Here is a 26,903-nt window from a genome sequence, read left to right as displayed (position 1 = left end):
CAGACTACAGTGCCATGTCAAGCCAATTAGAGTCTGAGACAGAAAGAAAAATATTTCTCCCATATACGTATGTTTTTATGTATGTATGTCATTTTTTTCTAGGACATTTCAGCAGTTTAAAAGATACTGAAAAGTTGAGAAGTGTATCAAAACTGAACATTATTTTAAGTTTCAATATTTTATTTTGACCAAAACAGAATTTATTACAATTTTAACTTCATCTTAAATTAGTTAAAAATTGTTTAAGATCATCGTTGGCCAAGGGAAATTTGTCAGGCATGGCTATTGTCTCAACTGAAAATGAGATTGGGAAAAAACAAATTTTGAAAATATTATTATTTTATTATAATATTATTGCTTCCATTAAAAATCCAGGATACAAATTTTTCCTTTTTCCTCAGTGTTCAATATGACCTGGCATGGCACTGTTCATTATTTAAATTTTTGATATTTTGTTCAGTTTGGATTTTTTTTGTATTGACTTTGATTTTTTTTTCATAAGATTGCATTAAAATAGTGTTTATCTCCATGACTGAGTTTTTGTCACTCCGTTAAATTCTGCACCCAAGATAAGTGCCTTGCTCACCTCACCCTCAGCCTGGCCCTGCCAGACTCTGCTCCCTTTCTCTGTACCCCAAGCTCCACATCCAACTATTCCCCTTCCACCTCCAGATTCTACATTTACTGAGCCAAAAAACATACGGCCTAAGGGTTTATAACTATAGATATTCTTTGTTTGGTTGCCACTGAGTTAATTTTTAATTTGCCTGGCTTGGGGCAACATGCCCTTTGCCTTCTACCAGTTTCCATCATTCCCTCTTTTTTATTTTCTAACATCTTTATTGGAGTATAATTGCTTTACAATGGTGTGTTAGTTTCTGCTGTATAACAAAGTGAATTAGCTATACATATACATATATCCCCATATCCCCTCCCTCTTGGGTCTCCCTCCCACCCTCCCTATCCCACCCCCCTAGGTGGTCACAAAGCACCGAGCTGATCTCCCTGTGCTATGCGGCCGCTTCCCACTAGCTATCTGTTTTACATTTGGTAGTGTATATATGTCCATGCCACTCTCTCACGTCGTCGCAGCTTACCCTTCCCCCTCCCTGTATCGGGACAGCAATAAAGATGCAGACGTAGAGATTGGACCGTCATTCCCTCTTATCTAACCCCTAGCCTGATTTGCACGTTCTGGATACATTCCTGGCCCAGGGTCAGCACCTGAGTTTGCAATGCCCACATATGAGTATAAAAGTATCACATTTAAAATGTGTGTCTTTAAACAACAACAACAAAACCTCACTAGATAAGAATAGAATAGAAAAATCTGTCTTTTTATCCAGGGTTGGAGTTTCTTAACCTGTTAGATTAAAGATGTGCTTTCAAGTATCCATGAACCCCTAAAGTTGATGCAAATTTTATGCATACATGAATTTGTGCATTTTTCCTAAGAGAAGGATCAATAGCTCTCAGATTTTTAAGGTATCTGTGGCCAAGAGACCTTTTTATATAATGGATTTTTTAAAACTCTCCAATTAAAATTCTGAGGACAAAAATTAATTATAACTTTTTATGAGATCAACAGCCTGCATGACATCAACTGTTAGGAAGATGATGGCTGGCCAAGAATCACTTAAATCTTTACTAGGCAAGATTTTTAAGTTTATATAGTTTTCTTTAATACATTCCCCATCCTTGTATTAATATCCTATAATACTTTGGCTATCTATGCTACAACTGGCCCCATACTGAACACTCAAAAAACCTTTATTTTGGAGGTGGGGGTGAGGAGTAAGAAACAAAATTTGCTTCAGAGTTTTATTCACTCATGTTGAATGAATTCACTTATCATCATATTTGCCCTGTGTGGTCAGCTATCATGAAGGTGAAAATGGATAGCTATGACACCTTTAATGGGGCATCCGCTCTCTTCCTTTTACAGACCACCCCTCCGTCATGTTTAGCCTTGGAGGTATTAAACCTTTTCTCTCTCCTTCAGTTTCTTTCTCCTTTACCTAAGATTTTAAGCCGACAGTAGTTCTAACCAGCTAGGGTATACTCTAACATCATCAGTGGCTGTTTTTTTGGTTTTTTTTTCATTTTCACACAAAGGTACCACTATTTGCACTGCTAGGATATTTTAAAGTTCAATTCCTTTAGTATTTTATAGTGAAGTTAAAATAGAGATTCAATGAGTGGAAAGGAAACAAAATTCCCTCTCCATTTAGTTGTTTTTAATTTGATCAGTCTCTAGATCTGAAAGTCAGAAAAACATGAGGCAAACTGATTTATATTTGGGGGACATTGTCCAACAAGGAGGCAGTAGGGAGAAATCTGGTGAAGGGAAAACTAATTCTGCCAACCAATGAATGACTTGATATTAATTTGTTGTCACAAGTGCAAAAACCAAAACTTTGGAGAAAAAAAAAATTCCATTACGCCAACACTCTTAAGCCCTCACCTCAAACTAAAGCTGTGTGAAAACTGGTCTTATTTCCAAAAAACATTTACTGGATTCCTTTTCTGCATGTTTTCATGCTTTTCCTCTACTGTGTGGTTGGCACCTAATTCTTCTGAATATATTTCCTTAGAGTGCTTGCAAATAAAACCGATGCTTTGCCTTCTCTGCCACATTGCAAAAAGAGGTGTTTTTATTAATTGGATCATTTATATCTCTTCTCATTATTTTTTCCTCAAACTCAGCTCGGAAACCAGAACTTAACCGCCAATGTGCTGGAGGTAAATGCTTCACAAACACACAGACAAACCCCACCAGAAGCCTCTTCTTCACGCCCTCCTTCTGTGGTAACTTTTAACCCAACCACTTTTTCACCAGATGGTGGCTCCAGCCCAGCATCACTTACCCTGCTACCACCTGCTGATTTGGGGCCTTCACACCTGCAAAGACCCCCGACGTTTTTGCATTGTTTTTACAAACCCCTTCTTCTTGCTCCTGCCTGCCTTATCCACAGCAACGCCACAGGCTCTCTCACTACAGACCTCCCAGGGCGAGCACCCCTCCTGCTCCTCCAGGGAGTACTCCTCAGACACCCCACATGAGCTGCAGATAGCTGACTCTGACAAACTGACTGTTCTGAAACACCTTGCCCAGCCTTGGGTCAGCAGTCTGCCATGACAGATGGCATCACTTTAACCATCCCTGCTATCATGCATGTAATTATTCTTCTTTCCTATGCTCCATCATTTTTTAAACAGATCTCCAAAGACCGAAAGGACCAATTTCTTGTCTGCCATCTGATTTTGCAGCCGAGCATTTTTATTTGCATACATGTTGATTCCATCTAAACCGATCCCGTACAGTCTGTTACGGAAATACATTACATTCATCCTCATAAACCTATTTTGGGCTAAAAAGGTCAATTATATTCTCTTCATTCATTTTAGAGTCACTTATGTTTACACTGTGTTGCTCTAGCTAATGAGTTGTACAGTGATTTGCCTTAATAAAAAGTTTTCTCAGAAATTTAGATAGGTATACATATGATGATGACTAGTAGAGAAAGTCTAAAATTTTAATCCAGTATTAAATCCTGGTAGATAACAGTTTACTTCAGAGATTCATATGAATGTGCCCTGTGTGAACAGTTCACATCTCCTTATTTGTCACATACATGATTACTCACTGTATGATGTTAATTCTTCTTGCTCCCTTTTCATTAACAGCTACATCTTTTGAACCCATCTATCCAACAGGAGTGAAAGATGCAAATAACCTTAATCTACATTGCAGAAACTTAGCCCTATGATTTTGTTGGAATTATTTTCCCAAGACACTCCAGTATAGAAATTTATGAATATTTATTGTTTTATATATCAACAATTTGTCTTCCATTTAGAACAATATATAAATATTTCCCATACATATTTATTTCATCTAAATATATCAACTTGGCAAGCAGTCCCTAATAAATGATTTATAAATGCCTAAAGTGTTTCAAAATTTTATGGCGCAGATTTTCTATTGCATATAAAGTATAGATAATAGCTTCAATTTGAAAGGCACATAACTTTAGGCAAAATAAAGGGAATTTTTTTCTAAAATTGATTTCATAATGAAGTTCTAAATATGCACTGTCATAGAGAAAATTTTAGCTGTGCTACATAATTTTTATGTTGCATCAAGGTCATAAATCTGTAAATTTCATGCCTGGAGAAATATTATAAACTATATGTTTTTCAAGACGTTGCAATTACAGAAGACAAAAGATACTTTTTAGTATCTTTACTAAATACTTAATAATACTTTAGATGGGCTTCAGTATTAATTCAACAGCTGGGTATAAAACTTTCCCCTGAAATGTTGCATTCAGAGACTAGCTACAGAAGGAACCTCCTTTTCCACAGCTAATACCTCCCCTGCCACTAGTACCTGGAGCGCAACAGGCATGAGCCTCTCCATGTTCTACTATGCTTTCAATAGTTCTTTACTTTTAAAACTCTAAGGAATGCCTTTACTCAAAAATACAAAGCAGTGATAGTGTATTAATTTATGTACTAGCCTATTTAATTTACTGTTTCTAAGACTCTTCAGGAGCCTGAGAGGCATACATATAGCTTTGTGGAGCCAACTGTAACTGAACTTAGTTTCAAGTAACAGTTTAAATTGCACGTACCTTCTCCATGAGATGGTTTTCCTAATAATTATTTCACTATAATAATAAAGTATTTTCTAAAATTCTAATAGTATTATTTCATTAGTAAAATCCTAATTGATTTAACATGATGAAAGGCTAAATCTATCTGCAGCTTTTATTTTGTTTAACCCATAACCAATGTTATTGAAACCATCAAAATAGGAGGCAGGGCAACTTTCCTAAGTTTAGTTACATAGTAACATGATAGTTTTTACTAAGGAGAATTCTCCTGCCTTTAACATTAATTATAACAATAATATTTAAATTATATTTACAAAGATCAACCAAACTGGATTTGGGCAAGGAGGCAAAAATAGTCTCGAATAATTCATCGAAGATATATAAGCACTCTGAAGCATTTGGGTAGATCAGTGCGTGACACTTCTCTGAATGGCCAGTGCTCTAGGGTAGATGACCCTCAAGATGGGGTTACTAACAATGATTTCTGTAACAGCTCAGAGCAGTAGTTCATCATTAAGCACAATCATTGTAATGATATGCTTACTGACTTTAGGACAGGTGTGGTATGGCTATAAAGTAATGAAACTAGATTAATTCTACATTATTTGAAAACATCTGCTTTAAAGTGAAAAATCATGGAAATGTGCAATTAATTGACTACCTATGTTTCAGGCCTATACGAGAGAAGTTTAATTTGTTTTAAAATAAGCAGATAAAGGTCACAAATTATGGTTCTTTATCTATGCTCATATGTGTGTTTTGTGTGTATTCAGCTGTAAGGTGTTTGAACTAAATGCTCTTACTAATGTTTTATCTTATTTGCATGCATTATACAATCTCCACAATGCTCAGTGCTATGTTGTGGACAGACAGGCATGCTTAATAGTGAGCTCCACCTCTCTAACTGAGCTGATTCAATTCAATGAGAATATGTATCTATTGAATATCTACTATCCTATTAGCACCAGGTTGCATGTTATACAGAAAAATATGTTTAAAAAGCATATATATAACCATCTTCAACAAGAATCTTGAAATACCACTGGGGATATGAAAATACTCAAATATAAAGCAATCAAAACAATAAATTATTAAGGAACCAAAAAGAGGCCTATAACGTGCTAAATGAAACATGAGTAGGAAGAAGCCGGCGGGTTAACACCACTTTCTGATGCTTCACCAGGTATTTGATTCTTCCAGAATAGATTGCTTCATGACATATATAAATCCAAACAATTGTCCTCCTTATGTTAGTCATCTTGCCCTGGAAACCTTGATTCGCTACAGGATTCCCTGATTAAGTCTGAGAACCGATCACTTTCCTCTTGTCAAAGAATGTTCTTTTAAAATCCTACACCCAGAGCAGTGTGATTTAAGTCACGACATTAGAGCAGATTCACCCTCCATGTTTACTTTATACTGGCTCCTCTGATATCTTTGGACATCACTGTTGGCAGAGCAATGTGCCCACTGGTCAGCTGCTTCCATTCTCCTAATCACCTCCTGTGCCCTCTGACATATAAAGAGAGTGATTTTCAGAGTAAAGAAGATAGTGAAGACACTGAAAAAAAAAGTTCCATGCCCTTCTCGACATCAGTTAGTAAATAAATACTGGACAGCTGATTACTGTCATGTGAATGGAAGCAATTATTGTCATCTAAAGGAGTGATGTTTACAGGGGTCCGTGTGCTTTAACAGGATGTCTTTGCACTTTTCTCAGAGCCAGATAACGCTGAATGGAAACTCTGGAGGCACTGTGAGTCCGCTGAGTTACTATCAAAGGCCATTTTCCCCTTCTGCCTACTCGCTACCAGGCTCACTCAATTCAAGCATTATCATGCAGCATGGCCGGTCACTTGGTAAGTCATCGGATAATCATGATTTTCATGACAATTTCAATATAACAGGTACAAACCAAACAAGAAAAATATAAAGCATCCAAGTAATTTTTGGAAAAGGAAGTAGAAACATTCAATACTCCACTATTTAATGAGCCTCTCCTAGGGGAGGAATTAAAGGCAGAGGATTTAACACTGGAGAAAATGGGGACCCGGCTATTCCAAGACGATGACTGCCATCTATATCTGAGTCTGGAGAAGGCTATTAGATATTTGGGGTGATGGGGCAGAAAGAAAAAGATGGCCAGTTGGGGAGAGAAGTGTGCATATATACCAGGAGAACATTCATGTAGTGAATTTCCATGGGTGGCAAATACCACCCATGTTCGAGAGAGCCCTTTCTTTTGTGGAAAAGCTTTCATTGTAGAAAATTCTTTTAATATATATAAAGAAGAACTATTTAACAGTTAAAACAGTTTAACAAGGGGATAAGCTGCCTCCCAAAGTAGTAAACTACTATTCAAACTGAGACCAGAAGACCACCAGTCAGGGATGTGAGTTCCTTTAAATAACGATGCAGAATTTTATAGAAAGATAGTTCTTAATCCTTTGGGAATTAAGAACTAAATGAAAGACAGAGCTCTCCTCCCACTCAGAAAAATGAACATTAGAACATTCGTATAAATTTTTAAACATACGATTTCATGGCGCTTATGAACTCTTTAAAGCTTCCTGGAAAAGAAGCTGTGCTATATAATGTTAGAAATATTTTTATGCAGCAAAATATATTAGGACAATTTAGAAAATAATGTAATAAATATTTCTTAGTTTTTAAAAATGCAAAAAAACCCAACCAAACAAACATTGAAAAACAGACCAAATCGAACGATCATCTGAATTCAAGCGGAGAAACGTTCCATGTTGAGCAACTAGAAGGATTGCAGGGCAGCAAGAAACAGTGAAGACGGCGCAGGACCACGTGACCACAACATACCTCTCAGAAAAGCAGGAGACCGATCCTCTGGCCACCACCAACCAGCAGAGAGAAAGAAACTAGAACACAGGGCTTTAACTCCCATGTCCTCACTGACAGCAGACAGCGCCTTCTCTTCCCCGACACTGTATGGAAATAAGATGAGGCTATTAGTTTACCCAGGAACACCCAGCCTATGGATTGTGGAATTCAACTTCTATGGCCAACAAAACCTCTCTAACTATAAGACTTACATGTAGCCATGAGACTCAAAGAAATGTCTAAATATACTCGCACCTTCTCTAAGGCTGCTCCTGGGATCATCTGTGAATCTTATAATGATGTCCCTTTACAGTATAAGAGAGTAGAACATCTTTGTGCCAAAATACTGCCCTTATATAATCAGTCCCTGGTGTAGTATTATAACAGGAGTCCATTATATCTAGATTCTTTATGGAGCTATGCATGATTACACATCTATAGTAAAACTCTACAAATTGTCCTAGCCATAATATTTTTCCAAATAATTAATAGCAAAGTTGGACTCTGTCCCCTTTGCCTGCCTTAATGAACACAGTTTTGTCCCTCCCACCCCAACAAACAAAATATATAAATACTTAAGTATGGACAGGCTTTTATATTAGAACATATCAATGGGTGGATTTTACATATAAACTATACTACAGAGAAAGAAATTCTGTAGATAAATACTGAACAAATTCCAGTTGGCCGGTGCTGAGATAGGTCCTGAGGAATATATACAAATCTGTTCTGCCCTAGAGGAACTTTATAAAGTTGAGGACAAAGCTGCAAAACTGAGAGTTAGTAGACCATATAAGAGCATAATAAAATAAAACGCTAACTTGTAAGCTGTAAGTTCATAGAATCTTATGACCCACATATGAAGAAAGTTAACACTGTTTGTTTAGGCTAGGGCTTGCAAAGACTCAGTGCTTAAAAAGTGTTTGATAGAAATACTAGCATCACGGTTGCCCACTCAAATCCTTTCTGTAATTAAATGGAAAATCAGAGTCAAATATCACTTTGCGTCTTAATTCAGAGTTGCTTGGAAGAGATACTACGTTTACATACAATGGCATGTAAAGCAGTTGTATTCCTAGCCTTATTCATTCTTCATCAGAAATGGATTGAAAATGCTTTTCTGTTGCAAACTAAAACACAGTCATAGTAACAGCAGTTACAAATATTATAATGGATATTAGTCTACAAAGGTCTTATCTCTACTTATCCTTATAATGATGAGTTAAATTTTTTAAAAATCTTATGAAATTTTGTATAAATTTGCTACAAAAACACAGTCATATCTTTTTAGATGTCTATATCTATATTTATATCTATACCTATATGTAAACAATGACTGCTGCCCTGACATAAGGACTCTTCCATATGCACATAAAAAGAGACCTGACTAACAGATCTGACAAACCAAGAGTCATACTTGGTCAGCAAAATTTTGAACTTTGTTGTAGAAAAACAGGAAGTCATATTATCAATTGTACTAAATACATGATAATGTAGATTTTCATAAATACCTGTAAACTCTAAGTGGAATACAGAGTACACCTATGTCCTCTCTGTTTCTTATGAAAGTATACCAAAAATTAACAAAGATGGCATGAAGAGCATGATACATCTCAGTCACAATGTATGCTTAGGGCAATTTTCACATCCAAGGGGTGAGAAGTCATGGTTTTTGCTACTTTAAAGTAAAAGCGAAGCTACTTTACTTTAGTGGCCGTCATGGAGTCTTAAATAAACGTTAATATTAATAGCTTATGATCATTTCTCTACCCATAAGCCTTCACATCCAAGTATATGTTTGGATGTGAAGATTTCCTTATGTGATTTTTGTTTTCACTTTATTTTTATAAAATCACTGTCATAGACTCAATAGTCATATTTTTCATCCTAAAAGTACACTTTAGTACTTTAAGATAATGGTAGTCAGCAGTTTCACCAAAATAATAGTAATGTAAATGATGAGCTGAAGGAAATTACTAAACTTGTCTCAGCTTCTGCCCCCTCATTTATAAAATGGATCCCTCACCCAAGATTACTAGAAGCATAAAATGAAGTAATGCAGGCTTCCCTGGTGGCACAGTGGTTGAGAGTCCGCCTGCCGATGCAGGGGACACGGGTTCGTGCCCTGGTCTGGGAGGATCCCACATGCCGCGGAGCGGCTGGGCCCGTGAGCCATGGCCGCTGAGCCTGCGCGTCCGGAGCCTGTGCTCCGCAACGGGAGAGGCCACAACAGTGAGAGGTCCGCGTACAGCAAAAAAAAAAAAAAAAAAAAAAAAAAAGAAGTAATGCATGTACAATGCTTTCTTAACACAGTGGCTGCCACGGGGCCGCATGGTCTTTCAACAAATATTATTCTTCTCCTTCCCCTCAACACTGAATGATGATGATCTTGTTGTTAGAGGTCTATTCAATATATACCCACATGTTAACAATGAGTGGCTCAAATTTAAGGTCAATGAGTTAAAAGATATAGTGATGGAAATACACTTTATATTTATTTATAAATATAATATAGTATTATATATTTACATATAACTATGTAATTATACGTAATTACATGTAATTAAATATATTATATTACGGTAGGCATGAGGCTCCATTAATTTGATTCCTCGCGCATCAAGTATATTTCACCAAATTTTCTCCACAGATTCCTCAGAGACATACCCCCAGCATGCACAGTCTCTGGACGGCAGCATGGGCAGCTCAATACCACTGTACAGATCCTCAGAGGAGGAGAAGAGAGTGACAGTCATCAAAGCGCCGCACTACCCGGGGATCGGGCCGGTGGATGAATCCGGAATCCCCACGGCAATTAGAACGGTAGGAAATGCCAGCGCGCCTTGCTCCGGGGCTGTGCACAGGCTCCACAAAGGATGGATTGTCAATGGCTTTGTGCATTCCTATGCTCTTATATAATGAGGATTGCCCTCCGTGCCATCTGAGTTCTCATGAATATTATGCTGTGTGTGGCAGAGAAAGGGAACTGTCGATTGAAGATAATGACCCAATCTGTTTTTCCATTTCAATTAAAAATCACGAAAAAAAAATCACGAAAATTGTGATTCTGTTAAACGATAAAAGTAGGCTTTGTCTGGTTTTACCTTTTCCATGGAGTGTTGGGGTAATAGAAAGAGAAAAGAGAAGAAAGAAGAAGATGTGAATTCTTTGGCTGCACTGAATTCCCATGTGCATTGCGAATAAACCGGTGATTTGTTTCTTGAGATGGATGTGTTACCACCAGGAGACTGGGAGCCGTGAATTGGGTGTTGGGCAGCGAGATGATTGGAGGGAAGGGAGTTCATGTCGTGGAAAGGAAAAACTGTCTGAGGAAAATACACATCACGTTTTAGTGTCCCTCGTCAGCTGTGCCTGCTGAGAGCTCTCCGGGGCGATAAGTGAAAGTGTTTGGGTTTTTTTTTTTTTAAGTCTTTAAACTCTGCCAGAACATTGCTCGGTGTTTCAGGGCAGCCCCTTCTGGCAAAGTTCAGCAGCAGCAGAGGCTGAGCTTGGGCAGGCAGCTGCTTGCTGATCCAGTCCACTTGGAGAGGAGGTCTGTGCTGGCCTGCGCGAAGGAATACTGGGGGCGCCAGGATGAGAGCGGCAGCACCTCTGCAGGTGAAACTGGGGGTGGTGAGAGAAGGGAGCGCCGACTGCATACACTCGGTCTGCAACACCCACGTATGCGGCTGGGCTGGTGCCGAGAGCTACTGGCCTGGAAGGCAAACCTGGGGGGCCAAAGACAAGGGTGGAGAGAGGAAAAGAACCGGCAAGAGATCAGAAAAAGAGATCAGGGACGATTAGAATCGCTCAGAAAGAACGAAAGACAAAGACTGAGGGTCTCTTGTCTCCTTGGATTTGCATTCATCACATGGGGATCCTGTGTTCGGAGAGGAGAGTTGAAACTTGATTATTCCAAGCATCTGTATTAGAATTGGAAGCCAGAAAGTAAATCTGTAGAGCAGTTGCTGGGGCTTTAGACTCATTAGATTCTGGGGATGCTGAATGTGACTAATTATAAAGTCCTAAACATCTCTGTTGGAACCAATGATTGTCCTATTTAAGTGACAGGAAGAGTTCAGGGATTGTGACTAACATTCTTAATCTTATGGTGGCTGCATGTTTCCGGTGGTGGCACTCTGTTGTTTGTTTCTGTTTTAAGATTTCTGACTCAAAATGGTTTAATTTGAATTTCTTTTCCTAATAACGTAGGGATACAGTGTCAGACAGGTATAATGTCACTGGTTTTGTTTTTGACCCTTGACAAATTAGGAGATCCCTGATTCTGTGTAGTTATAGATTGTCTGATTTTATCTGAGACCTCTAGGTATGTTTTTAAGTCAATATATGATAGACACAAATGGACATGCAAAGCTGGAACTGTCTTTATCCGTAAGATATAATTTTCTTAAATAGCAAGACCTTGCTTTTTACGTTTTAAAAGGAAAAAACTGAGATGTTATATAGATGGTTAGTGAAAAATCAAGAAATATTAAAAATTTATATATTTTTAATCTACTGCCAAATCAAAAGCATGTTTAGATAGGCATAAACAAATGCAGATACTAGACATTCAATGCAAGTTCCCCCTCTATAAAAGAGAAAATAAAAATATAAGCAACTCAGAAGTTCCTTATAAGGAACCAGCATTTTTATGTACAGCTGTGCTCTTATGTAGACTGTTCAAAGTTTGCAGAGAAGGTACAGGTCTGAAGAGTCATTCACATTTCTTATCTGTCAGCCCCACAGAGCACATCCCCAAGTATAGCTGTGTTTATAAATGTGGAGTCTCGCCATGTCTGAGCCACGGCAGGCCAAGAATCTCCAAGGCTGTTTTTCTTTCTCATCCGCATAGAAAGTAATGATTGTCAGACTTACATTGCTTCACAGGGGCTTTCTGCTCAGTGTACACACCAAAGGCAGACTGTCCCAGTGTATCATCTCAGGGTCTCATTTTAGACAACCAGCATAGACCAAGGAAACAGAATTTCAAAAAGTAACATGGAAACTCTAAAAAGCCAAGAATTAACCAAATGTACCTTTGAGCTATCTGAAGAAAGGGAAGCAGCTCCCAGACTGCCCTCTCTCATGCGACTTGGGACGTCTATGTTAGCCTTTTACTGCCATCCTTAAAAACAACAACAACAAAAACCGCTAGGGTTCAGATCCCACGAGACTGTGTAATTAAGGCGAGTAGTTAAGTGAAATGTAAGATTCTTTCCTTCTAGTTCAAATATAACACCGTTTGAGTCTTTTCCAAGCTGGAAAGGGGCAAAAATAGAATAGAATAATGTATACTGGTGTACATTCTTATTGCTTGGAAGTATTAAACAGTAATGAAAGGAACCAAGATTTGAATCTAGGTTGATCTGACATTAATCTCAGCTTTCCACTGCAGCCTACTGTTTATATTATGTCAAAAGCGGGGTGGATAAGGAGCTTCTGCTTTTAAGGAACTTACAGTTTAGTACAGCAAATGTTGCCAACATTTTATTATCACGTTAAAGAAATTTTGAAACAATATCTATATTTTGTGACTTGCTCTAGGACACTAGATTGTTTACTATAGCCAGTATTTTAGTAACTTAGACTAGTAAATACCAAATTTTTATTTCTCTAATTCTAAGCTGATGATCAGAATACAATTCGAGTCCAAAATATTCCCTAGTTAATTTTTAAAATAATGTCTTGAACACTATACTCACTAACAAATTATTATGGATAATGATAATTATCACCAAAACTGTAGAAAATATGTGTCTTTTCCCTTTTTGGAAATCTCTGCACGATAAATCAATGTAGAGTTCTGATGTTTTGTAAACTACAGGAGTGTAAAATTTCAGGTTTATTCAGCCAAGTTATAGAAAACAACCAAACAGTGATTTACTAGTAGTTACTGCCCATGCAAAATCATTTTGAAGAACAAATACACAAGTAAACTTCCGGAAATTTGAGTACACTTCCGTTTACCTAATCTCAATGTTTGCCATAACAATCTACATGGTGGCATTTCTAAAAGGGACTTTAAATGCTTAGAGGACTTCTTTTAGAAAGGGACATAGAGTTTTAGTATTCCCATTTACCAGTTTCACATTCCTCTTTGCCAAGCAACTTGGGCATTTCCTGGCATCTCTGTGCTCACCATATAAAGCTAGCAGATGGCACAACAGAGATCCCACCAGATATGTGCCCTCCAGCAAGTGAAGGAAAAACTCCTGTCTGTCAGGATGCATTGCCATATACAGCGATATAACTCACTTATTCAGCTTCCTCGTTGCCATTGGTTGTGTCCAGGTATGGCTGGGAAACATTTTTACACAAAGTTATGTCTTATATTTTATTGCTAAAGACTGCAAAGGAATTAAAGCTTAATGAAAGACAAATCCATCTTTTATGAAAATAAGTGTCCCTTAAAGATACATGTTCATCTACTTTGTTTAGCCCAGCAAATAACAGCCACCATTTGAGTATAAAGTCCACCAGTGATCCACTCAATATTTCCATTGTAGAAAGAGCCTAGAATGAGTGAAGAAGTGATTCCCAGCAAAGTCAATTAGCCCTTGATGTTACTCTGTATTTGTGGTGATTACCAGAATCATATATTCTTAGAGATCAAAATAAGTCTAGATATAGCACAAAACCCTCAATTTCCAGATGGAAAACACGATGACCACATTGGAAAGAAAAATCAGGATATAAAATCTACACCAAAGCTCAGTCTAACAAATACAAGAATATTTTTGTGGCCTTCCTAACAGAATATTTTCTGTGAAGAGAACTGCCTCGAAAAATCTGTATATTTAGTCACTATATACAGAATGGTCAAGTTTCCTACCAGAATAACCCTGGAAGAGTTAAAATGAAGACACTCCAAGCAAAATCTTGAATTATGATTATAAAGGCATACGTCCACTTTCACAGGTATACGATTAGGTAGACTTCCATCCAATAACCTGGATTCATTCATTGTTTTATTCTGTAAATATCTGAGGTTTCCTACTGTTATGATTTATTGAGCATTTCTTATATTCTAGGCATTGTTCTAGGTCTTTTTGTATACACTGTCTCTTTCAATTTCCATAACAATTCTACGCTGTGGATATAATTATTTCATCTTAGAGAAGAGAAAACTGAGGCCCTAAAAGGTTACCTCACTTGCTCAAATTCTTATTGCTTGGAAGTATTAAACAGTAATGAAAGGAACCAAGATTTGAATCTAGGTTGATCTGACATTAAGCTCAGCTTTCCACTGCAGCCTACTGTTTATATTATGTCAAAAGCGGGGTGGATAAGGAGCTTCTGCTTTTAAGGAACTTACAGTTTAGCACAGCAAATGTTGCCAACATTTTATTATCATGTTAAAGAAATCTTGAAACAATGTCTATATTTTGTGACTTGCTCTAGGACACTAGATTGTTTACTATAGCCAGTATTTTAGTAACTTAGACTAGTAAATACCAAATTTTTAGTTCTCTAATTCTAAGCCAATGATCAGAATACAATTCGAGTCCAAAATATTCCCTAGTTAATTTTTAAAATAATGTCTTGACCAGTATACTAACAAGTTATTATGGATAATGATAATTATCACCAAAAGGAGCGAAGCAAACAATTATAACACTATAACTTTTATTCAGTTAATTTTATATAAATAAGCTTGCACAAATATCAACTACCTAGGGCTGGGCACAGCTGTGACCTGGAAGAAATAAAACCATAGCGTATAACATTCCAACTCAGCCTCCACTCAAACAAAGGGTAATGTATTTACAAATGGCATGCATCCCTGGATAAATTACTATGTCATCATGACACAGTAAAGAGTCAGAACAGAAATCTTCTATTTAAAAAGATATAATATACAAAGAGGAACAATGTTTATTTGGAACCAGTTTTGTAACTGTTGGACATTTTCTTTTACAGACAGTTGACAGGCCAAAGGACTGGTACAAGACCATGTTTAAGCAAATCCACATGGTGCACAAGCCGGGTATGTAGTTCTGTTTTCTGATCAGGTCCTTGTGGGCTGAAGGATGTACACTCTTTTGTGTAATTTTGGTTCACACAAACTGTCAAGACCCCAGCAGACTTCATGGCCCTTCCTTCTTTTCAACACTCCTCCTTATTCTTAGATCACCCCTCAACACCCAGACACCCGCACCGCTGCTTCACCCCTGAGTTGCCAGGAAGCCTCTTAGAAGGTGACCCTTCATCCTTCCCTATCCACAGTATAAACTGGCCTGGCGTATTATCTGCTTAAAGAGACACATTATTCCTCTGTCCACGTGCATCTGCCCCATATCAAGACAGTGACTGTAGCTGGGTCTCACTGAGTTGACAAGGGATCTTTAAAGCACTTACTAAAGGAAATTCATGATCCAGGACAGGCAGAAAGGAGGAAGAGGGACTGATATCTCTATGCTGTGAAGTGGGCAGCAGAGCAAACCTGTTAACAGCCCAGAGAAGTCAATTTGCAAAGTCCCAGCAAAACAAAAAAACAAAAAACAACAGAAAAAAAAACCCCCATAATATTTGAAAATTTAAAAATGGTTTTATGAACTAGGCAAAATGTGTTGGTTTTCTAACAAATCTGTTGTTTCTCTGAAGTTCTGCTATCTTGTTAGGATGTGGTGACCAATCTGTATTACCATAATATTTATGTTTCATTTTCTAGATGATGACACAGACATGTATAATACTCCTTATACATATAATGCAGGTAGGATGGGTTTCCTTGCTTGCCATGACTACACTGTGTCCTCCCATGCTTGGAAGAACTTCCCAGTCATTTTTTACCACTCTGAGTGCACGATTTCAGTCTCTACAATTAGGAAGATGCTTTTTTTTCTTTTCTCAGCATGTATAACGAAAGATTTGATCTTTTCTCATGGAAATGAGAACTAATACTATTTTATCTCCTTCATCCCCACTGTTAGTTTATTCTCGGCTTCAGGAATGTTTAACCAAAGTGTGAAGGACAGCAGGAAACAACATACTGTAACAGGGGGTACAAAATAAGATAAAGATCTCCTTTTATCAGTACAGAGAATGATTACAATTGCGTAAGATCTTTCAGATACACTTCACCAAAAACAAGTCAAGCAAGGTATTTTGTGACCCTGTCCATGCTTTTGCTCCAAATGCAATCATTTATTGAAGGATTTTTAAACATCCCAGTTTGCTGGACCACTTTTCTGACTCAGAGTTGCCAGCGGTCATAATGGAACGACTTCAATTCTGGGCATTTCCACTTGAACTTGAGTGAGTTGGTATCTTGTGAAATGGTTGCAGGCTGGAGTGAGGGACCCCTGAAAAATGTTTCCATCATCGCTTTCTCCTAAATGTCACATCAGGGGACCCCACACAGGGCCGCCTGTCACTTCCCGGCCCCAGGCTCAGGACGATTGCACAGTGCCTGTTATTGCCTTCTGTAGAGCAGTCTCCGAGGCCCACGTCCCATTCAGCAGCTGCAGCCTCCCATCGAGGTCCCCTTGCCAGCCACACCCCCAAACAGGATGAGGTTGTCCCCTCCACGAGGCCTGAAGGCCAGCACTCAGGCCTTTTCACTGTTGAGGATTCTGCTACTAGTGTCCGACGACAAGTAGAAGGAAAAAAACAAGCAGAACGGGCTCAGCAAGCTGCAAGAATCTGGTTTTCAGTCCTCGCTCTTCCAGACGGCAGCAGGTGGCCTGCTAAGATTCCCTCAACTTTTATTCCCGGTCTCAGGTTCTCCTAACTCCTCTCCTGTGTTTCGCTTGTTAAAATGCAAAATTCAACTGAGAAAATTTTAAAGATCTTCTTGGCTTTATTAAACGATTCATGAATCAGGCAGCATCCAATCTAGCAGACAGAAAGGAGCTCCGAGGAGCTGAACAAAACGAAATGCTTTCGATAGGCAGAAGGGAGCAGGAACAGGAAAGTTAGACTAAGAAAAACAGCGGGTGGGTTACTGCAAGGTCACTTTCCCTGAGGGGAGGGCAGGGGGCTGTCAGGCAGAGTATCTAACTCCTGCTGGCCAGGCCATTCCTGATGGACGGCTTTAACATTCCATTTCTGGCAGAGTCAGAACTGTAACTAAGTTAAGTCTCGGTTTGGTGCTGTGGGGCTTAGCACAAGCAACTCCATTTTGGGTCTGCTGTTTCGTTCTGAACAAGCGCTCAAGTTGAAGTCTGACTGTAGCACTGAGGCAAAACAGAAGTGCAGACACTGTCTCATTTGTCATAGCCAATTTGCATGGACCTTCAGGAGGAGCAGATGAATGAAAATAGACTTAGCTCAAAAGATTGAGGTGGCAGGAAATTCAGAATTTTTATAATTATTTTTCATATTGAAGTTTGCATCCATTAGAATTAGTCAATTGAACGGTAGTTACATATAAACTTGCAGAGCCCTTTAGAGTTTTACCATTTAATCGGCAGACAAAGCAACTCTGATTAGTCTCTTCCCCTCCTACTAACCTTACATCGCGCTGTTCTATGCCTTGCACTTTCTGCTGCTTTTTTTCCTCTGCCATCTCCGCTGCCCTCTTCCCCGACCCACCCAAACCAATCCTTCAGGGCTCACTCTAGTGTCATCAGTTCTGTGATATATTCTCCGACCAATCACCATCTTCTAAAATCTTTAATGCCTAAAATATGTTTTCCTCATGTGGCCTTTATCATATGCTACCAATTATTTTCAATCATAATTCTAATCACATCTCTTTTCCCCAGATGTGCTATAAGCTTATTGAGAGTTGATGTTTCCTTATGCCTTGCACCACATGTATTTAACTTGCTCAATATTTTGTTTGATTGCAATTAACACGTCAATTATCATATGCAGATCAGAGCTTTTAAAGTAATAGAAGATATTTGGAAACAGTTCTATTAAGTATTTTTAATCTTCTTCTAAAATCTTAACTACGATATTAGTTTACACTATCCACGAGAAAATTTGCTAAGTATCTGTAAGTTTGTTTCTAGTACCAGTTGGAATTATTACTAATTCCATAATAATTGATGAGGATTCACTGTAACCAATGCTCGTGCATGCAATCCATTAATGAATTAATAATGATTAATAAATTAATAATATTAATAAATCAAGAGCATACCATCCAATGCATGCATTGTGAATATGTTTACTGATAATAATCTTGGTAAAATCATGGGATATTTTTGTGGGGTATAAATAATGTAATGCACTTTCAAAATGTTATTTGTTTCTGTTCTGTTTTTGTTTTGCTGTGTTGTGTTTCGTGATAGGCCTGTACAACTCACCCTACCGTGCTCAGTCACATCCTGCTGCCAAGACCCAGACCTACAGACCCCTCTCCAAAAGCCACTCCGACAACGGCACTGACGCCTTTAAGGATGCTTCCTCTCCTGTCCCTCCCCCGCACATTCCTCCTCCAGTCCCACCACTTCGACCAAGAGATCGGTCTTCAACAGAAAAGTAAGGCATTTTCCCCTGAAGTGTCCTGTATTTAGCTTAGGATAAAAATAAGCCCACAGGGCATTCAGCAGAAGAATCACTGCTTACCTTTCTGAGATAGTATATGTATAGTCTTATAAAGGTGCCATGTTCACCTCTTCTATCAAGAGTGTAGCGAACACTTTCACAATATTGGTTCATAATATCATGGTCACCTGAGTTAGACTTGAAGTAACTGAGCGTCATCTCCACTCTTTGATCAGTAAATGCATATGGGGCTTCCCTGGTGGCGCAGTGGTTGAGAGTCCGCCTGCCGATGCAGGGGACACATGTTCATGCCCCAGTCCGGGAAGATCCCACATGCCGCGGAGCGGCTGGGCCCGCGAGCCATGGCCGCTGGGCCTGCGCGTCCGGAGCCTGTGCTCCGCAGTGGGAGAGGCCATAACAGTGAGAGGCCCGCGTACCGCAAAAATAAATAAATAAATAAATAAAATAAAATATAATAAATGCATATGAGACAAATAAATAGAAATAACTGACACTCCCTTTGGCATAGCAGGTCAGAGACTATGCAGTTAATTTTCAGTTTCCTCAGATTTGAAATGTTAGGACTATTAATGATTTAAAATTTCCCCTCTGATCACAAAAGTATCTTTTTAAAAACAGAAAAGGTTATTCATAAATCATAAGTAAGGCATTAATGTGTCTACCTGTGACTCATTTCCACACACTAATTTTAATTTCCCCACTGAAATATTTTTATAGAAACTATTCAAACAAAAATAAAAATTTATAAACACACTTCTATTGGGCCATTTTTATTAGGATAATGACTAATAGTACCACTTATAGGTAACCTTCATTGAGACCTCACTATGAGCCACTAATCTGAGCACTTTTCCTGTATTATATTACTTAATTCTGAGAACAACCCAATGAGATATGTTCTATTTTAAACCCATTTTAGAGAGAAAGAGAAAAAATAAGCTGTGGTTTTGGAAATTAAAGTAAGTTGCTCAGCTCATGCAGCTACTATGTCCAAGCCAGGATTCACACTCAGCTCTAACTAAAGCCATAGCTCATGCTATACCAGCAATAATAAATAAGAATATAAGAATTATTCAGTATTAATATGGTTATTAAGCATCCATCTGTCATACCCATCCCAGAAATATTATATTCAACGCCCTGTTGTACCATTAAAAGTAACTGATCATATAGGGTATAAGATACCACAAAGATAGACATACATTATGTGTGAAGAGTTCTCATTTTAATGCCCGTCTCCTCATGATGATTATGTGTTTATAGGTGTTATGTCTTAAATTTGAGAAATAATTGTCTAGACACAAAATACTATCTCTGCCATAAAAAAGAACCAAAATGAACTCAGATTTAAATGTATTTTGTCCTATATGTCTAGTAAAAATAAATCTTTCATTGAGAAACACGATAATCCCTTAAAATTTTCTAGAATGTTTTCATATACATTGTCTTATGTGATGCTCAAAGTACATCTGCTGAATATTGCTCATCAATTTACTAGAAAGCCAGGACCTGCCTGCCCCTAATTCTCCTGTCTTGTAGAAACTTCTATTTCCAACATGCATGGAGTCAGAATTTCATCCCATTCTATGGGTCAGAACTGCCCCCACCATGGGACTTTCCTGGTGGTCCAGTGGCTAAGACTCTGAGCTCCCAATGCAGGGGGCCCGGGTTCAGTCCCTGGTCGGGGAACTAGATCCGACATGCGCAGCTAAGAAGTTCACATGCCACAACTAAAGATCCCGCATGCTGCAACAAAGATCCCTCACAGGTAACAAAGATCCCGCATGCCACAACTAAGACCCGACGCAGCCAAATAAATTAAAATACATTTTTTTAAAAAAAGGAAAAAAACAGAAGAATTGCCTCCATCTACAGTCAGAAAATCCTTCTTCCTCAAATGTGATCCTCTCAAAGGAAGCCTTCTTCAGCCTCAGCTACCTAGAAAAGCTTTACTTTTGAAGTCCCTCTTTGCCTGCCTCTTGAAGGATATTAGTTCAGGAAAAAGAGCTGATTCCAGGGTCTCCTACGCGATGGAATAGATGCCAGCCTCTGGGTTTTCAAGGGTAAAGCCATGGAGGGTCTCCACTGCCATACAACTTGCTCTTATGGATGGCAACCCAAGTGATACTTTCGCACTTTTCATAGACAAACTATGATGCCACTTGCAAGATAAACAAGATCAAACATGACGTGTACATTACTCCTTGTCACTTCGGATCAAGGATGCCAGGTCACAGAGTGATGGGATAAACTCACATAACTTAATGGAGCATAACTGCTACTTCCTCTAAACACAAAAATACACAGCTGCCATTTGTGATCCCCAGAGTTCACCAGCAGCTAACTGGCTGCATTTCTATCAATACAAACCCCTCGTGTGAGTTATTGAGCCAGCAGGAGAATAGTCCTTGTATGAAAAGAAGTAGAGGAAAATATAATAGGAAATCAAAGAAATGGCTTTCTTTAAATCATTTATGAAAAACAGAACACAAATGTGCTATTTTTTTGCATATTAACATTTTATCCTGAAAAGCTTTAAAAAAAGTCTATACTAAAATTAGCTTTGAAAACAGATAATCAGTGGTTTTATACAACAGTTTTAAGCACAGAGAATTACTTTCATATGTAATTTGTTGTTGATTTCTAGGCATGACTGGGACCCTCCAGACAGAAAAGTGGACACAAGGAGATTTCGTTCTGAGCCAAGGAGTATTTTTGAATATGAACCTGGGAAGTCATCCATTCTGCAGCATGAAAGACCAGTAAGCACTTGTCATTAAACAGAACGCCAGTTCTCTAGGTTTCCTGGGTTCCCAAATAAACCTGAATTTCATATCGTTTAGCAGTTTTTGAATCACAAAGGTAATTTATTTATTTGGCATTATTTAGAAATCATGTTTATTTTGTATCATGATTTGTGTATCTTATCTCAGAATTAAAAATACAGTCTCTAATATATTGTCCCTACTCATCAAATATAGGACTCATTCTCATGTAACTATAAATATGCCTAATCATGATCCTGAGTTTAATTTTTAAAAAAAGGAAAAGAACAACTCTCAAATGCAACACTGAATTGCCAGTCTACATTGCTAATGAGAACAATCATTCATTCTCTGATACAAATGGGCCAGGCAGTTCCATCCCTTGGTTTCCATTTTGGTTTCTTAATATTTCTTTGGCTTAAAGGGAAATTTTCCAAATGTCCTTTGTTATAACAAGTTGTTTTAATTGATTCTTATTAAATCTCCCTCAGGTTACCAAGCCTCAAGTTTCCTGACTGATTGTCAATCTAATGGATCAAGACTATATTTAACTTTGCAGTGTTTCTCCCAATTATATATTTTAATTACAAGCAAAGGAAAAGACATAGAAAGTTGAAAATAACCACTTGCCTCCTCAAAGTACAACTGAAGAAATAGGCTGTTCCTTGGCCCTCTTTTGCTTTGATTCCCCCAGTCCTTGCTTTCCCTCCTAGATCAATGCCTTCAGGATCTCTTTGAAATTCTATAATTCCTCTGCATCTCCTCTATCAAAACCTGGCTGCAATTTGCTCTTGTCTTTGTCTTAAAAGAATTTTAGGTGTCAGTGAACAGGAAAAAGAGAGTTTTCTTTGTTAGTGCCTTTAAGAGTATCCAAGAAACCACATTATTGTATATAACATAAGGCCAGACCTGAAATTTGATTAGAAACCATTGCTCACCACACCCAATATAAGTGTCCTTCATTTAGTTTTTGAAACCCTGTATTTATGATTATGTTCCTGAGAAACATGTTCAAAAACCTTATAATCACATAATTCATACAGGATATTTTTCTAAGCCTTCTTTGCCTTTCTTCAGATAACTCATACCTTTTAGAGTAACAGGACTTTACCAGAAAAACTGAAAGAAAAAAAAGGAACACCACCGGACTGCAGGTTCCATTGCAAACATATAACCCATTCTCTAAGTTATATGACTGAATATCATGATCTTTGAAATTTCTAAGATGAGAAGTGGGTGAACCATGATATCACCATTGCATAAAGTTTAAAATAACAAAATAATCATGCAAAATAATGAGTCTCAGATTTAAATGTAAATAACGAAACATTAATGATCATTCTAACAATGTCTGAGACTCTTGGGATGCTGGGGGATGTCACTGTCCTGGAATGCTTTTGTATCTGTGATGTCAGGAAACAGGATTGATTTTGGAAGCAGTCCCGTCAGGATATTTCTAGTATTTACTCATGCAGCAAAACCTGTGAAGCCCCACCTATGTGCCAGGCATCGTACTACGTGTGAGGGACACGGCAGTGAGCAAAACATAGTCTTTACCTCAAGGAACTTGGAGTCTATCATTTAATCAATATGCAGAGTAGCGCCACATTTGTGAGAAGTAGACCATCTCCTGTATGGTTAAAACGGAGACACACCAAATGAATTCGCCCCATCAAGAGCTTACTCACAGGCCCGTCATTGTGACTGAAATTTCCACTTTACTCATGTCTTTGGGTTACAGCTTTGAAGGCTCCTGGTTTAAAAATAGCAATAATAATAACAGCAGCAATAGCAGTAGTTGTAGCTCCTTATTGAGCACTTACTTATGTGTCAGGCCTTATAATTAGTAATTTATGCCTTATATCATATAATGATCCCAACAACCCTATGAAGTAGATGTATGGAATTCCCGTTTTACAGATAGAGAGGCTGAGCACATATTAAGTAACCTTGCTCAGGTTCCCGTGGCTGGTGAGTGCTGGACCTGGAAGTTGAGCCCAGGCAGACACATGCCTGGTGCACTTAATCACCACCGTACTGCTGCACATCCAGGATTAGCTAAATCGAAAACACATTTAGCTGCTAGTCATTATCACCTTAATTAGAGTATTTGATTATTTAATTATTTTGCAGTATAAGTTAGTTTATTTGTTCATTTATAATACGTTAGTGTACTGGATTTATTTTACCAGCAACCTGGGCCCTGAGTAGTTAGGACAGAAGACCAGTATACTTAACTAGCTCTAAGAAGAATGGAAAGATCTCGAATGTGGGTATGGCTGAAGATTTGGGTACGGATGGGTCTCTGCTGCCACAGGAAAGGAGCAGTGGAAGGAACCTAGAAACTCGGAAGGAAATGAAAATGGGTATCTTATGAAGAAATGGAAAGAACCAAAATGTTTATCCCTCCTAAACAATTTTGCTGAAGGCCAGCCTTACGCAAAATGATTTGAGCTAATCATCTTTATCATTTTGGCCAGGTTTTTATTATAGGACTCGACTATTATCTTTTTCTTTTCATCAACCCTGAATCCATTCCAGCTGCCTCTCTAAATCAGAAAAACAAAAACAAAGGGCTCAGGGCATGGTGCTGTTGCAGAGAGTGGCTGTATCTTGATAGAGTTCACGTAAGATTTGAGAGTGTCTTGGACACACACGAGAGAGAGGATAGAGAGCAGGTTTGCTAAATGAGAGTGATGGAACAGCACACGTACAACATGTAAGGACTGCAAGATTTAGGCACCTTCATGTCTTTTTCCTCCAAGACAGTTTGTGAGAATTCCTTTGCTCTTTTCATCTTTAACGTCTGTAAATTATACACCGCCGCTGGGTTGACTGGTGCACTGGCTCTGTTGCTCTTTTGAATTCCGAGATGATGCCACCGTCTGCCCAGTTTTCCCAAGTGTCATCTCGGATTCCCCTCTCCCCAGCCATCTCGAAGTCCTGCCTCCCAGGAGACATGCCACGGCCACTCCTCTCTTCTGGTCCACAATTGTCCATTGCCTATATTCGAATGACAGCCACTGACTCTTTTCTCTAATTCTCCAATCTAGTCTCCACACCACAGCCAGGGCAATCTTAGAAAACCTCCTGCTCAAAACTTTCTCCCAGCTCTCAAGTGTCCTTAGAGCAAAATCCAAGTTCCTTAATGTAATATACAAAAAACCTTGTGGTTTGGCCCCCATTTTGACCTCTCCGGCCTCAAGTATCTTCCTGCCCTTCCTGCTTCACTCACCATGTTCCAGCTCTACAGAGAGCTCTCAATCTTCCCCCCATGGACCTTTGCACAGGCTGTCTCTCTGCCAGGAATACTCTCTCCACCACCTCTTTCTTCCTGTGGAAAATCCCATCTCCCCCTCGGCCTGTCTCACTTCCCCCAGGGCACCATCCTGACTAATGGACACTACTGGGGCCAAGCTTCCCCTGCTGTGAGCCCCCCTACAGCACACGGCATTACACCTCACCACCCTGAATTGTAATGGCCTGTTTACTTGTCTGGGTCCCTCACTAGACTTTAAGCTCCTTGAAGGCAGGGACCCCGACTGGTGCACCAGTCAAATCCCCAGCACCTAGCACAATGCCTGGCACATGGTAGGTGTTCAGTGAATATACACTGAATTAATAGTAAGGGAATGAGTATAGGTTTTACCCTTGCAGTTAGTGGGTAAAGTTGGTGGGACCTAATCCTTGTTCTGTTGCTTATCTATGAAGTCTGTACATTTCTAGTGACAAAAGGCACCATGGGTCTCCATCAAAGCACACACGGGGGATTCCACACACTGCTATTAGTAACTGTGGTTCCCGAATTCCATGATTCCCTAGCATACAAAGGGGGTAGAGGAAGAGAAGTCCTCCTCTGACCCTGACCAAAAGAATTCTCCTCTTCCTTAGAAATCAATGGAATATGCATTTATATTCTTTAACAGGAAAGTAAAAATGAATAAATTTTTTTTTTTTTTTTGCGGTATGCGGGCCTCTCACTGTCGTGGCCTCTCCCATTGCGGAGCACAGGCTCCGGACGCGCAGGCTCAGCGGCCATGGCTCACGGGCCCAGCTGCTCCGCGGCATGTGGGATCTTCCCGGACCAGGGCACGAACCCGTGTCCCCTGCATCGGCAGGCGGACTCTCAACCACTGCACCACCAGGGAAGCCCCTGAATACAATTTTTGAAGTGCCTAGATGCTCATTTGACTATAAATTTAGAAATGATGACTAAATGGGCCAAATGTTTGATCTAGAAAAATACTTTGCCATCACCAGGAATTTATCTTAAACTGATTTGAACCGCAATTTATTCCATGAGACAATCATGCAAACTCTCTGCTTGGATTATATTAATAAAAATTCTACATCCCATCTGGGCTGGATATGTTTATAGGTGAACCACATGAAAATAAAATAATATAAATTCAATTAAGCACTTATTTAGGATACCTTTATGCTTGAAAATAGAAAATAATGGGGAGATGTTATCTTCCTCTACAATAATTAAACCTGCACATAATGGTAAAAGTGAAAGAAAAAGCATTGAAAACACAGGGCAGAGTTGAAATGCAATTTAAGCCCTCAGTAAACTTAAGCTTCTTTAGCAGTGAAGACTGTCACTTAAAGCTTAAGCTATAAAATTCTGAGACTTTCATCTGTTGGTTTGAACCATAAAAAATTATCCCAACTAACAATGTGTAGAGCATTTACTGTGGTATCTCAATAGATATAAAACATAGTAGCCAATGTCATTAAAGCTTAAAAATCTAATGAGCATAAGTTATAAAGGACCAAATGACGTTGGCAATTTTTCTGTTCGGAACAGCACATAGAAATCCCATGCCCACAATAAGAATTCTGAGAACAGTAGAATTTTTATAACCTGAAAAGCAACAAAATGCTTTTAAACTGTAGAAAACGAAACTTCAAAAATAGGTTACCTTTAAATAAGAATTGTGTGTGATTTATAATTTTAGGTTTTCTTACTTCCCCTTGAGCTCATGACCCCATGTTCATTGTTAAGCCCAGGTGTGCTGAGTTTTTCAAAATGAAAAGAGATCAAAAGAGGGTAGAAAGAGGGACAGCAGTATCTCTGCTCTTTTGTTGTCTTTTATGAGCACGATCATGCTTCCTAAATGAGTTTCTGAATGTTAACATTCATGTTGAACGACTAAAAAACTTTCAAGTCACTCATGGAAAGTGCTGAATTAGTGAGATC

General features: G+C 38.6%; 1 protein-coding gene across 3 annotated transcripts in view; it reads left to right on the top strand.

Annotated features, from left to right (window-relative positions):
- SORBS2 (sorbin and SH3 domain containing 2) overlaps nt 1–26,903 on the top strand; it is a gene marked incomplete at its 5' end in the record, with an annotated part of 206,853 nt that overhangs the window by 129,554 nt on the left and 50,396 nt on the right. For all 3 annotated transcript variants that reach the window (XM_082680301.1, XM_082680299.1, XM_082680300.1), the window contains 6 exons: nt 6,340–6,478; nt 10,123–10,295; nt 15,396–15,462; nt 16,147–16,191; nt 18,719–18,908; nt 21,583–21,697. In XM_082680301.1, coding sequence (XP_082536427.1) covers nt 6,340–6,478; nt 10,123–10,295; nt 15,396–15,462; nt 16,147–16,191; nt 18,719–18,908; nt 21,583–21,697 — 729 coding nt within the window. The remainder of the gene's footprint in view (nt 1–6,339; nt 6,479–10,122; nt 10,296–15,395; nt 15,463–16,146; nt 16,192–18,718; nt 18,909–21,582; nt 21,698–26,903) is intronic.

The sequence above is a fragment of the Grampus griseus genome, assembly GCF_964374135.1.
Source record: "Grampus griseus genome assembly, chromosome: 21".
Lineage (NCBI taxonomy): Eukaryota > Metazoa > Chordata > Mammalia > Artiodactyla > Delphinidae > Grampus > Grampus griseus.
Note: the sequence above shows the minus strand (reverse complement) of the source record. Positions and strands in the feature narration are given on the sequence as shown.